Source organism: Paramisgurnus dabryanus, chromosome 14 (genome assembly GCF_030506205.2).
Source record: "Paramisgurnus dabryanus chromosome 14, PD_genome_1.1, whole genome shotgun sequence".
Taxonomy (NCBI): Eukaryota; Metazoa; Chordata; class Actinopteri; order Cypriniformes; family Cobitidae; genus Paramisgurnus; species Paramisgurnus dabryanus.
The window spans coordinates 13,617,353-13,631,831 of record NC_133350.1 but is presented as its reverse complement, the minus strand read 5'-3'; the positions used below and the strand labels follow the sequence as shown (position 1 = coordinate 13,631,831).

General features: G+C 34.5%; 1 protein-coding gene across 1 annotated transcript in view; it reads left to right on the top strand.

Moving 5' to 3' along the window:
• epha8 (eph receptor A8) overlaps positions 1-14,479 on the top strand; it is a 94,427-nt gene that overhangs the window by 10,682 nt on the left and 69,266 nt on the right. Inside the window, exon 2 of the mRNA XM_065259179.2 lies at positions 10,333-10,397. Coding sequence (XP_065115251.1) covers positions 10,333-10,397 — 65 coding nt within the window. The remainder of the gene's footprint in view (positions 1-10,332; positions 10,398-14,479) is intronic.

The window sequence follows — 14,479 nt, the reverse complement described above, 5'->3', positions numbered from 1 at the left end:
TATATGTACAATATAAGTACCTGTCATTGACCCACCCTTGCCTGTAAGTACTAAATACTATATTGTACATTCATTTGTAAGTACAGTAGTGTTTGTAATAAGTTATCATATATGTACAATATAAGTACCTGTCATTGACCCACACTTGCCTGTAAGTACTAAATACTATATTGTACATTCATTTGTAAGTACAGTAGTGTTTGTAATAAGTTATCATATATGTACAATATAAGTACCTGTCATTGACCCACACTTGCCTGTAAGTACTAAATACTATATTGTACATTCATTTGTAAGTACAGTAGTGTTTCTTGTTAGTTATCATATATGAACAATATAAGTACCTGTCATTGACCCACCCTTGCCTGTAAGTACTAAATACTATATTGTACATTCATTTGTAAGTACAGGAGTGTTTCTTGTTAGTTACAGTATACCTACACTGTACGTATGTATGTATCTGGTATTACCCAGTACTTATCTTGAGTTACATAATATCTGCCAAGTATTTACCACTGGTTAGTACAGTAATGATACCATTTAATTACTATGTAGATACTCAAAAGTAAGTACCACACATTTGTCTGTAAGTACAAGGTAAGTACATGTACTGTAAAATTAAGTGCTACCATCAAAGCAATGCTTATCATCAAACTCCTAAACTTAACTCTCAGCTGTTAACTGTTACTTACTAACTACAGTTATACTAGATAAAGTGTGTTCCACATAGTAGTTTTACTATTTTTCCCAGTCCCAAAATAACTTTGTACGTTTATGCATCCGTTCAGCAAACAAGTGAGCAAACGTTCCCAAGGGACCAACTGGCTTTGGTGCTGTGTGACCGTTTGTGCCCACCGAATCCTCCAGGGAAAGATGGAGGCTTTCAGGTCTTTCAGACCGTCGTCGTTCAGTGCCGCTTTTGGAATAACTGAAGCTTGGGCTTCAGACAAACATGTCAAGTACAGCGGGGAATTTATCTCTGTTTATATACAGCATGAACGATTCATTACCTTTCACTGAAGTAGTCCTTCAACTAAAAGCAGACTGATTCTCAGCCCAATACATACAAATAGTGGCCATCTAATGACCGATTCCTGTGAACGTGGTGTTTTTTGTAGAGGATTTCTTCAGAGATTTGAGGAGAGACCTTCATGAAATGAGTCCTTGAGGATTTCTTCACTTAGATGATGAGCTAAAACCGAATGTTGTTTTAAATGCTTGCGTGGATTCTCTGACAGACTCCTCACGGCGGATTGAGTATTTAGACGTTCTGCCTTTGTTGTTTTCTGTGTGAAGTGTTGAAAGGATGAGTCATTTCAAAGGGAGACGGGCGATGACCGCTTTTCTGCACGAAGAAAGGCACCGATGTGTAGTCGCTGTGTGAATCCTGAAGTCAATTTGATTATAATGGAGAAACAATGTCAGATAGGCTTCCTGGTTAAAATTCTTAGATTTGTCTCAAACATCATACTGAGAGAAAATAATGCCAATGAGCAATGGATTGAGAAAAGTGAAATGTAAAAAAATATTGCACTTTGGACATTAAAAATATTTGTATGTGAAAGTATAACACACAGTAGATACAGGCCCAGCGCCATGAGGGGGCAAAAGTGGGCATTTCCCCCTCAGATGAGAGTAGATATAAAAATGGAGGGGTGTCTTGTTCAGTGGCGGCCGGTGACTTCTCTTCCGAGGGACGCGAATTCAAACTAAGTGTTGGGAGTGTCATGTGTGTTGCTAGTCATTTCAAAATATATGTTTGTTGCGTCATGTGAACCTATGTGCATCATGTATCTTGTCAAAAATACGTGCCTGCTGCAAAGTAGTGACTGGACTTTCATATAACATTTTCATGATTACAGTTTAAAGTCTTTATAAATTGTGATGGCCACACTAATACAATACATTTATTTTTATTTTGAAATGTATTGTATTTTGTAGAGTGTTTTGTTTTTGTATTGGCAAGAGTTTGATTATAAATTTGCATTGTACCTAAAAGAAGCTGTGCATTTATGAGGTTTATTTTTACCCTTAATACATCTGCATGATATATTGTTTATAATAATTCTCTGACTAGAGTCCACGTTAGTAATTAAGTTTTTAAAAGAAACAATAACTTAACTTGGGTCTTATTTTCATATTTTTATTTTATAATTTTTCCTATGGTTGTGCCATGGTTCATGACTGCAGCGCGAGTCGGAGGTCGGCTATTTAAAGGGTTTTTGATGATTTGATATATGTAGTCTTTAACTATTTTGTATTTCTTTTTAAAAACACGTAATAATTATTTTCATTGGATAATATCTTGTGTTGATTTATTTATTACGTTTTTCCACTCTATTTAAATTGTATTGGTTTTGGCCAATTATCGGGAATGCGTAAAGCTGTGGTTTATTGCGTTAATGAGGAGATAGATCCTGGGGAAAGAACGTGTTTATTTCCCTGTTTCTCGCTTGTGGAAAATATTTTTTGACTTAGAATTTATATAAAACAGTGAAGTTCAATGCATTTAATATAAGCAGTAGCTTCTGTGTTTCTATCAGCAAGAATCCTCACATAAATAAAGTGACAAGGTCATTGTATTGCACATAGACATTGGAAGAACATAGTAGTGGCGGTTGAAATGAAAAGTGAGGTTTTGAGTAAAATGACTTGTGACTGTATTGCCTTCACATTGAAGTATAATATATTTTATTATATTATGAAAAAGTAGAGTATAAATTATTATAGTTTAATAAATGCATATATGATTTTATGTCTGAAGTGACTTTTAAAATATAATTTAAACCTTAAATAAATATTTACACCCAAAGAAATAAAAATGTAAGTGTCGTGGAATAAATAAATAAATAAATAAACATTTTCTGCAAATGAATAATGTTTGTTTTAGATGAGTTTTCAGTGGTTTGTGTGTTGTTTTACAGCGGGTTTAAGAGAAAAGGAACTGAAGAGCTATGAGCAATTTGATTGATCAGTAAAGAGTGAATCAAGTGTTGATTTATTGCCATATGGATGTTCTGCCTATCAAAAGTCTTACAACCCTCATCAGTATTTTACAACCCAAAACCGCATCTGTTCCCACTGTCCCATCTGGAACTGACAATAGAGATAACTATGCCTGATTTAAAATAAAATATAGGAGGATTTTGCTTGAATTTATTTAATAGATAGGTTTGGGAATATATATATATAATCAGACCACACTTTTAAAAATAAAGATGCTTAAAAGGTTCATCAGCGAATACCATAGAGAAAGCATTCAGTCAAACATTAATTTTATACATTTATATAATCTAAAAGACCTTTTTCTTTCACTACAAAGAAACTTTTGTGAGGAAGAAAGGTTTTTCAGATGTTTAAAGTAATTTATGAAACCAAAAGAAAAACAAAATAGTTTTTTATGGCATTGTGAAGCACATTTATGTTTTAAAATGAGTGGTGATTGCCATATGCATTTACTGAGATGCTGTAAAGTGTAAATGGTTGCTAGGCTAGGTGGTTGCTATGGTGTTTTCTGGAGGCTGTTAGGTGGCCATTTACTGAACCCATCCCAAATCTTTATTTCAGCCATTGCAAGGTGCAACTCGAAGATTGCTTTCCAGAAAAATGTTCAGAAAACTAACATAGCATATCTATGTTAAACAAACTATATGATATAAATTTTAATGTTTACAGAAAAAACATTGTGGACGGGGTTATCAGTGTGATATAATACTCAAGGTTTGGGGTTTTTTTAACTCTTAAGTATAAACATTAATAATAGCAATACTTGCATTGCAAGCAGTAATAAATGTACCAGCATGCATTTGAAAATGTGCTTTTGATAATTAGAAGTGAAAACAAACACAGGTATATTTAGTGCCCTTGCGGTTTCCTCCCCAGCTTGCATTATTCACACCTCTATTCATTAAAAATACATTCAGAACTAATGGTGATAAAAATTACACTCCCATCCCCATTAGGATGGCGTACATATTGCTCTCTCAGTAGGAAAACTTTGGCGTTCTTACCCACAATGCATTGTGCTAATGAGGCTGTTGGTGGTACACTTTCTACATTCACCTAAATGACCAATGCTTCACCCTGTGGCGTTTCAGACGCCGCCATCTCTCCGCAAGTGACCCGGACCGTTGGGCCACAGCAGCTCTCCATCAATCCAGATATGCCTATAGATGAATAGCTCGGAAAACTCAAAATGGAGAACAGTTTTTGTGGAATATAAAAAGATGGAAAATTTGAACCATTGCCCTCGGGACATTTCAGTTTCTGAAGGAACACAACTGACTTATTTCACAACAGGTCAGGGATTTTCCTGGTTTGATGGATAGACTCTTAAAAATGATATTTTCTGAGGGGGGTGGGGATTGGCGAGAGATTAAAATTGTTTTAAAAAACAGCTGAAGTGTATACCTAATTCCCCCAAGATATCCTCTTGTCGTAGAAAGTCATCCGTCACTGTTGACAGGCGACAGGCATCTCCATGTGTAATTGTACGGGCTTCTGGTTGTACTATGGGGTCATTGCCTGATTCACCCAATACAAAACGATATTGAGAGCAGTGCTGAGGACGTAACGTTAAAGGAACAGTTCACCCCAAAATAAAAATGCTCTTGTTTACTCACCTTCATACCATCCCCTATGTATATGACTCCCTTTCTTACACTCTTAAAAATAAAGGTGCTTCACAATGCCATAGAAGAACCATGTTTGGTTCCTCAAAGAACCATTTAGTCAAAGGATATTCAAACAACCATTATTTTCTTTTTACTTTTTAAAAAATCTAAACTTTTTTTGTAAAAACAGAAACCATTCAGCCATTCATCCTTTAAAGTTACGTCCTCAGCACTGCTCCCAATATCATGTGGTTTTGGGTGAATAAGGCAATGACCCCATTGTATAACCAGAAGCCCATACAATTACACATGGAGATGCCTGTCGCCTGTCAATCGTGACAGATGACTTTCTACAACAAAAGGATATCTTGGGGGAATTAGATATACACCAGCTGTTTTTTAAAGGGCACGTATTATGCAGTAAGTGTTTGGACATAATTTGTGTTAGCAGTCCACCCGCTACTTGTTTTTTAATCCCCATTAAACCAAAGCAGTCTCATTAGACATGCTGGTTTGATTTTCTTATCAATGTGAGGTCACATTGATAAAGCCCCGCCCACTTACAGTCCACCATAGTTTCCACCCTCAGCGAGTTGTACTTTGTCCACTAGATACCATTGTATCAGACTGTATTAACTAGTCTTACGGAGGTTTGTGATATAGTCACGTAAATTTTTATTCTTTTTTTCGCGACATTATCACGAATTTTCACTTCGTGTATTGGTTTATACTATTTTTTCTGATTTATTTTTTATATGTCGCCTGGCGTTAGGGTTAGAGTTGGGTTTGGATGTCATTTTATGTAAATCTAACCCTAAACCGAAGTGCAAATGGTAAGAAAATAGGACAAAACAGTTGAGTAACCAATATGTGATAATCACAAGAAAAACGCGGAAATGTGTGATAATATCATGAAAAAAAAACAATACGTGACTATATAACGAAATTTCGTGAGACTCGGTTGGCATTAATCAGACAGGGGCATTTTGGACATGACATAATAAATGATCTGTGTGGTATTTTGAGCTGAAACTTCACAGGCACATTCTTGACCCCTCATCTAGAACCATAAAGGTTTTATTTATATAGCATGGCACATTTAGATGTATTTGTTGCTTGCAAAAAATATTTGATTTTTGAAGTTATTGAAAGGTTGTCAAAAAGTAACATGCTTTATACCTGGAGAATGTGTAGATACAGCATCTACCAGCAGGGGTGAACTGCACCAGCTACCCATTACTTCATCCAAGAAGTACCAGAGAGAGAGAGAGAGAGAGAGAGAGAGAGAGAGAGAGAGAGAGAGAGAGAGAGAGAGAGAGAGAGAGAGAGAGAGAGAGAGAGAGAGAGAGAGAGAGAGAGAGAGAGAGAGAGAGAGAGAGAGAGAGAGAGAGAGAGAGAGAGAGAGAGAGAGAGAGAGAGACAGAGAGAGAGAGAGAGAGAGAGAGAGAGAGAGAGAGAGGCCATCTGTTCTTACTTTGTGACCCAGTGCCCTAATCAGAAGAATCCTTTCCAAAAGAGGAGTCCAATCAGCAAGCATACTAATACTGCTGATTACAACACGTGCTGTCTGTTTGTGTGTGTGTGTGAGAAAGAGAGAAAGAGATAGAGAAAGTAAGAGAAAAAGTGAGAGAGTTCAGAAAGATCCTGAAGTGAATCTGAAGAAAATTAACCAAAGTGATGACATTTAAAAAAAAGAACAAAACCTGACAGACAACCTGCTAATGAAGATACCGATAGATGAGATGTGAAGTGCTACACCATTTCTACTGTGATAATGCAAGAAGATATATACTCATTTATATCTAGCCAGGGCCTGATGCATTAATTGGTTTAAAATAGCCATTTTCACGTGCATATCAGGACTTATACATCAAAAAGTAAATTATCCCATTAAAGGATAGCAAGGATTTTTTGTCTACATTCTTAGTTCGTGTTCTTGTAATTGTGTCTTTTAATAACTTTATTAATGCATTTAGCAGACACTTTCATCCAAAGAGACCCACAATGCATCAGTGTGTTATCTTTGGGATCGAACTCATGAACTTTGTGCTGCTAAGTATATGCAAAGTAACCTGCAATTTTATGTTTCCAACAGAAAGGGCGAAGTAGAGTCATGAGCTTTAATGTTAGTTACATTGTAATCTAACGCAATGCAAAGTTCTCCACCTGTTTCTTGACATGAATGTGGGCGCCGCCATCTTTGAGCTTTCCGGTTTATGACTTCCGGTGAGCCACTAAAGCTAATGGTAGTCTATTGCGAAGGAAACAAGTGTGCCGTTTTGACTGGATGTTTAATGTTTGTTATGAAGACCGAAATAATTTGTGCAGTTAGGGGTTGCCATAATTGCTAATACAAACACAGTTAATCTCTACAAAACATTTGTTTTAACCATAATCCATGCACAAGAACTGAATGTGTATGTGGCGGACATGCAATCATGATCTGTATTTACAAATCCATCCAGTAAAACCTTTCATAGAAACTGACAGTGAACAATAAATACAATAATTGTTTAAAAACAACTAATATTATGCTGATAAAAATATGCTGATTTAGCTGATTTATTTATTCTGCTACTATATATTATTAAAAAAAATGTAATTAGTACAGAATATGAATGACATAAACTGCTTTATAATATTTTTTATGTGTTTGCGCGTACTTTTGTTATGTTTTAAATGAAAAAGCAAATAAATACTTTAAAAAGTAAGCAAATAATTTCATAAGCTCATGTATCCACCTAGTGCGTAAGAAGCGATGTAATAATATTTTCATAAAACGAAAAAAATACTGAATACATGTAGTAGTTTAATATGTTTATTATGGTTTGTTCAAATAACTTACAGTGTGTTGAATTAGAAAGATGCTGCTGACTGTGTCGGACCTCGAGAAGCTTGACGTGTCGCCATAAACAAGTCCATTAAAAATTGCCGTTTAAAAGAGGGACAGTTGTGACAAGCCCTGAAAAGTTAAAAACACAAAGTCTTGGTAAATTCCATGTACATACAGTTGAAGGACTTTCCTATTGTAAAGATACTGGTATGTCTCTGTGCTTTTATATTTGCGCATTGAAGACCCATCACCTCTGATCAACAACACGAAATGATTGAATATATCTTATATATCAAGCCACTGCTTAATTTCATAATCACTAACTTCCGCGTTTGAGAAAAAGGTGGATACCAAATCAAATCGATTAAAGGTCACACTTAATCCTAAACTTCACTTAAGATTATAACTACACGCACAGCAAGAGTCTAATGTATCACCGTTCTGTTGCTTATCTGGATAGACACGGTACTGCACTGGCACATGCAAATGTTTAGCAATTTTGCATGGCCCGACATTGCACCCGGTCTCACAGGAGCCTGACCCGGAGCTCAGTGATGAACGTCTGTGGACCCGCAACATTAAAATTGTCAAATGTGAAGGTACCACGGAGCTTGACGTTGTTGTGTGATACCTGGGGAGGTGGATGTTGACCGGTGTTATCTGTTACCGCGACACACACATCCATGAGGCAGCTGGCATTTCTTCAAATTGAAGGTGACTCTTTGTTTACCCATTTCTAACTAGCGGGGTGTGCTGAATGTAAAGCAGGATTCTGGGTCTCTGGGATTTAGGGGGTGAAACTGGGTCAGGTGAACGTCTCTGGTCGGCTCCTCCTCCAGCGCAGATGAGCACATCTGTCACAGCTTCCCACATCAAGTGTCACGCAAGCAGCTCAGGGCCAAACGTGAAGCTTCCTTCCCGTTTCCCAGATGGATAGGTACAGGAAGAAACAGTTTACCGTGTGCATTCGAGAGAGACATTTAGCATGATACGGCCTTTAGCGCCAGTCAAGAAAGAAAAAAAACGCTTGTTCTGCTGTGACCTTGAATTGTACTGTAAACAAGTGAGGGGTCTGCTCATCAATTAATCCAAGAGAAAATCACACTAGATGTGTGTCAATACTATGAGTAAACATGTTATACAGCGCTTTAAATATGAGGTTAAAAAGGAAACTACAACCAGGAGAGGTTATCTATTTCAGTGAATTTACCATGGTAAAGTGGTGTTATACTCAATAAATAACTCTTTTAGTAAAATAACTTTTATTTATTTATTTATTCAATTAATTAATTTCTTTCCTTCTTTCTTCCTATCTTTCATTTCATTAATTTTGTTTTGTTTTGTTTCATTCATTTATAAGTTTTGTTTTATTTTATTTTATTTTATTTTATTTTATTTCTGTCTTTCTTTCTTTGTTTTCATTGTATTATTTTATTATCTATTTTTAGATTTTATTTTATTTTATTTTATTGTTTATTTCATTTTATTTATTTTATTGCTTGTTTATTTTATTTTATTTATTTTATTTTATTATTTATTTACCATGGTGAAGTGGTGTTATACTCAATAAATAACTCTTTTAGTAAAATAACTTTTATTTATTTATTTATTCAATTAATTAATTTCTTTCCTTCTTTCTTCCTATCTTTCATTTCATTAATTTTGTTTTGTTTTGTTTCATTCATTTATAAGTTTTGTTTTATTTTATTTTATTTCTGTATTTCTTTCTTTGTTTTCATTGTATTATTTTATTATCTATTTTTAGATTTTATTTTATTTTATTTTATTGTTTATTTCATTTTATTTATTTTATTGCTTGTTTATTTTATTTTATTTATTTTATTTTATTATTTATTTACCATGGTGAAGTGGTGTTATACTCAATAAATAACACTTTTAATAAAATAACTTTTATTTATTTATTTATTCAATTAATTTCATTACTTTCTTTCTATCTTTTTTCTTTTTATTTCATTATTTCATTTTATTTTATTTTATTTTATTTTATATTTACCATGTTAAAGTGGTGTTATACTCAAAAAATAACTCTTTTATTAAAAAACCTTTTTTATTTATTTATTTTATTAATTTCATTTCTTTCTTTCTATCTTTTTTCTTTTTATTAATTTAATTTAATTTAATTTAATTTAATTTAATTTAATTTAATTTAATTTAATTTAATTTAATTTAATTTAATTTAATTTAATCATTTTATTTTATTTTATTTTATTTTATTTTATTTTATTTTATTTTATTTTATTTTATTTTATTTTATTTTATTTTATTTTATTGTTTGCTTGCTTTATTTAATTTTGAGTATTTTATTTTATTTAATTATTTTTATTTTTTTATTTTATAGCTTTAATGTAGCTTTTTAAGTATTGTATGTACAGAGTTGGGTGATTGTTTATATTACTTAGTGTAATAATTGTTTATTGTGATTATCATTAAACCTAATTATAGATGTTTGGTTTTAACATTGAGCTAAACTGTCATATTGATCCAACCATTAAGAAGTTAAAACTCATTTAAAGGCCATTAACCAAACATTTAGGAAATGATTTGTAATAGCTTTGGCACTTCCCTTAGGAAAACAGTACTTGTGGTGTTTACCCGTTTTAGACAATTGATGATAATAGCATTAGCATGAGATGTCAGGGTGAATGGTTTAGATATGGTGATGGAGAACGATGAGCAGATTATTTGATTGATAAGTGCTTGGATTTAAAAGTAGACATTGATATAATCCAGCAAAAAAGTTATGCATTTTCAATATATTACAGTGGCCAACTTCACTTCCTGGTGGAGTTGTATGATTATTATAAATGTAACACAAAAGACTTACTGGATCACCATGTAACATGTGTCTGCTCTTCTGTTTTACAGTCAATCTCCTGGACACAACCAAAATATCAGGAGACTGGGGCTGGCTGACGTACCCATCACATGGGGTAAGAATAGTGTAAATATTTGTACTATTTTGTTTAATATTTATGTACTTTCAGCTCATGTGTGTCATTTATATAGTAACCAGTGATGCATTTGAAGCTGTGCCATATTGAGATTGGTGCATGCAACCTCTTCAGCAGTGACTGTAATTGTATCTTTTATTAGCACAAAAATGACACCAAGCACATTTAAGCTTTATTTGCTTATAATGTTGGAATTACAGGTGGAATTGAAAGGTCACATTTTTCCAATCTGAAAATAATGTTTGGGTCTTACTCTGCTATTTACTCTTGGAAAGCACACTTTATATGTGTTTGCTGATTAGACAGCTATCCAATTATTAAAGTGTGCATGCCCTCCAAGACGGATTAAAGACGAAAATCTGATCATCTCGGGAGCTGGTTTGAGATATGCACGCAGACGTACTCTGCCAAGTTTAAATGCATCTTCTTCGTCAAACTTTCTTCCTCGAAAAAATGCATGCAAGTGTAAATCGGCTTTAACAAACTGTGATCGTTGCCATATGTTTTGTTGCACACAGACACTTTTTCATGCCTAAACTCTTCTTTCTTGTCACTGTGACATATGATTCAATGAGAGAGAGAGAGAGAGAGAGAGAGAGAGAGAGAGAGAGAGAGAGAGAGAGAGAGAGATGGGATGTGTGTGTGTGTGTGTGTGTGTGTGTGTGTGTGTAAACAGGGAGTGAGTGAACGAGACGCGAGAAAAGGGAAGACTATGTCAGGTTGGGGGCTGTTGTCTATTTTCAAGTCGGGGGCATTTGCATATTCTAATGGGGAAAATGATGCATGGGGTATTAAATTAGAGGCGCACAAAGTGATCTAAGCGTTGAACTGTCACAATTAGCGCAGGCGGCTGTCAGAGGCTGACGGTGTGATGATGTTCCTCAGAGTAAAGCGCCTCTCTACCAGGTGACAATTACCAAACCCGACAACACGGCGCAGTCACTGATCTAACAATACCTCCTTTATCAGTTCATGTGTTTAACAATGACTCAATACAAGAAAACATCTTAAATTAAAGAGAAAGAGAGAGAGTGTGTATTTGAAGAGGATTTCATAAGGTGTTTTTTAATATATGTTCGGCTATATTTGTTAAGAAAATGTGGTGCTTGCCTGTGCCAAAGCTGCCTCGATGCCAGGGTGTTGTTATGCGGTTGCTCCGTATTCGCTCTTCACATATTGAATTGCATTGACATTTTGAGTCTTTTTATTTTCCACCAGACTAATTGTATGTCCAACTGCTTGGAAAAATAATAGCACACCTCTCTTGATAATGCCATGTTTGTATTGCACTGAACACTGAATACGTCTCTATATAACACTTTATATGTGCTTACATCTAAGTGGCCATATTTACATGTTATAATAAATTCTATATGGTACAGAACACTTTACTTGAAGGGGTGTTCATAAGACTGACATAACACCTTCATAATCATGACATGAGACGTGCTATGAACATCAAAGATATTTTATGCACATTTATGACAACCGCCATTACAACTATATAATTTTTAATGTAAAGATGATATTGTTTGAGATGTCTTTGTTATGACAACATGACATTAACCAATACATCATAACTTTTCATGACAACTTGACATTACCACAGAGCATAACTAACCACTTTTAAATAACAAATGTAATTTGTCAAATATAATTTGTCATTAAAATGTCATTAAGTGTTAATACTCTGTCATGTAGCTTTATAACAATGTCACGAATATTCTTAACAAAAAAATATATATATATATCAATCATTCAATAATAATAATTATTTAAATTGATAAAATTGTATTGTATTGCATTTGGAGACCGATTAACCTAAAATTAAATGAAAAAAATAGTGGGTTAAATTTTTCCCTTTTATTTACCACCTGAAAGTTGAATAACATGAAACGGACAAGCTTGCAATGAAACCGTCATGTAACGAACATCCGCACCAGCGTTTGCCCTTTAATTATTGTTTGTTAAATGAGTCCCGTTGCGAATAATAAACTTAGGTGATCTTCATCTTCTTTTTACCTTCGCATCCACTTTGTTACATAAATACAGAAGCCCCTATAAAAGTGTGTCTCGTGGGAAGCAAGCAGTTATGTTTTTCATCTCACGACTGCAAAAATAATTTCCACAAATAGATTATGTTGGCGTGCATATTCACACTGACACAGCAAGTGTCTCCTCCCTAATTATTACTTGACAGCTAGCTAAAATTAGTTACAGACTTTAACAGCTTGGCATTAGTTAGTGTACCTGTCTGATGTGGCTGCGGTGCTCCCTGCTGAAATGAGCCACGACAAATCTATCTCATTTACACACCGCAATGCTCACTTTGATGCAAAAACTTGTGCTTGTTTCACTAATAGCTCTGCTTCTTATGCAACTTTAGGCTGCCTCTTAACAAATCAAAAGCACATGGGAAGTTATAAATGAGATCTGGTTAGTTGTTTCTCCTAAATTAGTGGTTTCCAACCTTGGGTCCGGGCCTCCATAAGAGGTGCGCCAGAGTTAACGGGGGTCATGGGATTGATATGCTTTGAGCTCAATTGAAGATGCGTAAAACGTTCTACTAATAATTTTATAAAAAAATATAACGCTTTTTTTAATCATATGCTTACAATACCAAGATCAGGTAATTATTTTAATGTGCTCGCTACATCTTAACTTGCTTGTCAAATGTAAAAACAAAATCAAAAGGAAAGAAGGATGTAGAGAGTTGGGGGGGGGGCTAAGATTGTTATACGTGGGTAAAGAAAAAAAGTTGGGAAACACTTTCCTAGATAGCAGAAGGATGAAATTAAAAAAATTGAAAAATTTAGCTGTTTTGATTTTCTCAGATGAAAACACCTTATAATGCATCTTATAATCACAATGTGTCTCCTACACAGTTTCATATGTTTGAAAGATGTATCAATGTTTCAGTGAGTGCTCAGTTATGCCAAAATACCAAAGTATGCAATCAAAAATGACATTTGGAAAATATAAATGTGCTTTTGTTTAGAAAAAACACAAATGAGATCTTTTAAATGTCTCAGCTAAGATGTTTTTCTTCATTCTCCTGCTTCTCAGATTTTACTGTAAAGCAAAGACCTCAATAATCTCAGATGTGTCTACTCTACAGTTTCAGAAACAAGCACAATAGCGTCTCAAACTATATTCAGATTTCATAAAATGCCAACCAAAGTTCAGAGATCTCAATAGGAATATTTCCAGGACCAACAGTATGTAACTCTATCTCATAATGATGAGATGAAGAGCATTGAAGTTTCATTTTAATCTTTGCGTGATCTTACTCAATCAATATTAAAGATATCAAGATTATATCACAAAAACATGACTTTAGTTGGGTTTTCACAGACTGGGTCACAAATTATTTAAAAAATTCAATGAAATCTCCTTAAAGGGCACCCATTATCTTACCTTTTTACAAAATGTAATATAAGTCTCAGGTGTGTCTATAATGTGTGTGTCAATTTCCTCAAACAGACAGTGAGTGCGTTTACATGCACAGAATAAGCGGATAACTATCAAAAATCTGCCTATTATAGAAAACTGTTTTCATGCGTTTACATGCAAATCAATAAGCCGGCTATGCAGTCAACTGCGTTTACATGGGACTTGAAGAATTATCAGTTTTCTCGCAGGCAGTGACGTCACCACCTATAGTACATAATAGTCGATCAAAAAGCCGACGGCATATCTGTCTTAAGCTGTACTGTTGTATCTTTCATCGTGTCTGCAGAACCTGTAAATGTAACATGAGCTTTTATTTTCACAGTTTCTCTGCCAACTGCTTTACTTGAGTGGAGACTTTTATGCGTTACTTTGCGCTTACTTCCGCATGTGACGTTTATCTTTCATACGCGGAGACATGCGCACATGGACAAAACCATGAGAAAGCGGGTTAAGGTGTTTACATGCCACGCGAAATCGGCGTAATGAACTACCTGTGCCGATCGGTTTTTGCTTACGCTGTTTATGGGCTTTCCCCGATTAAAGAAAACCGCTTTACGCGTTTACATGACCCCACGTGTTATCAGTTTATTAAGCATAATCGGCGTAAG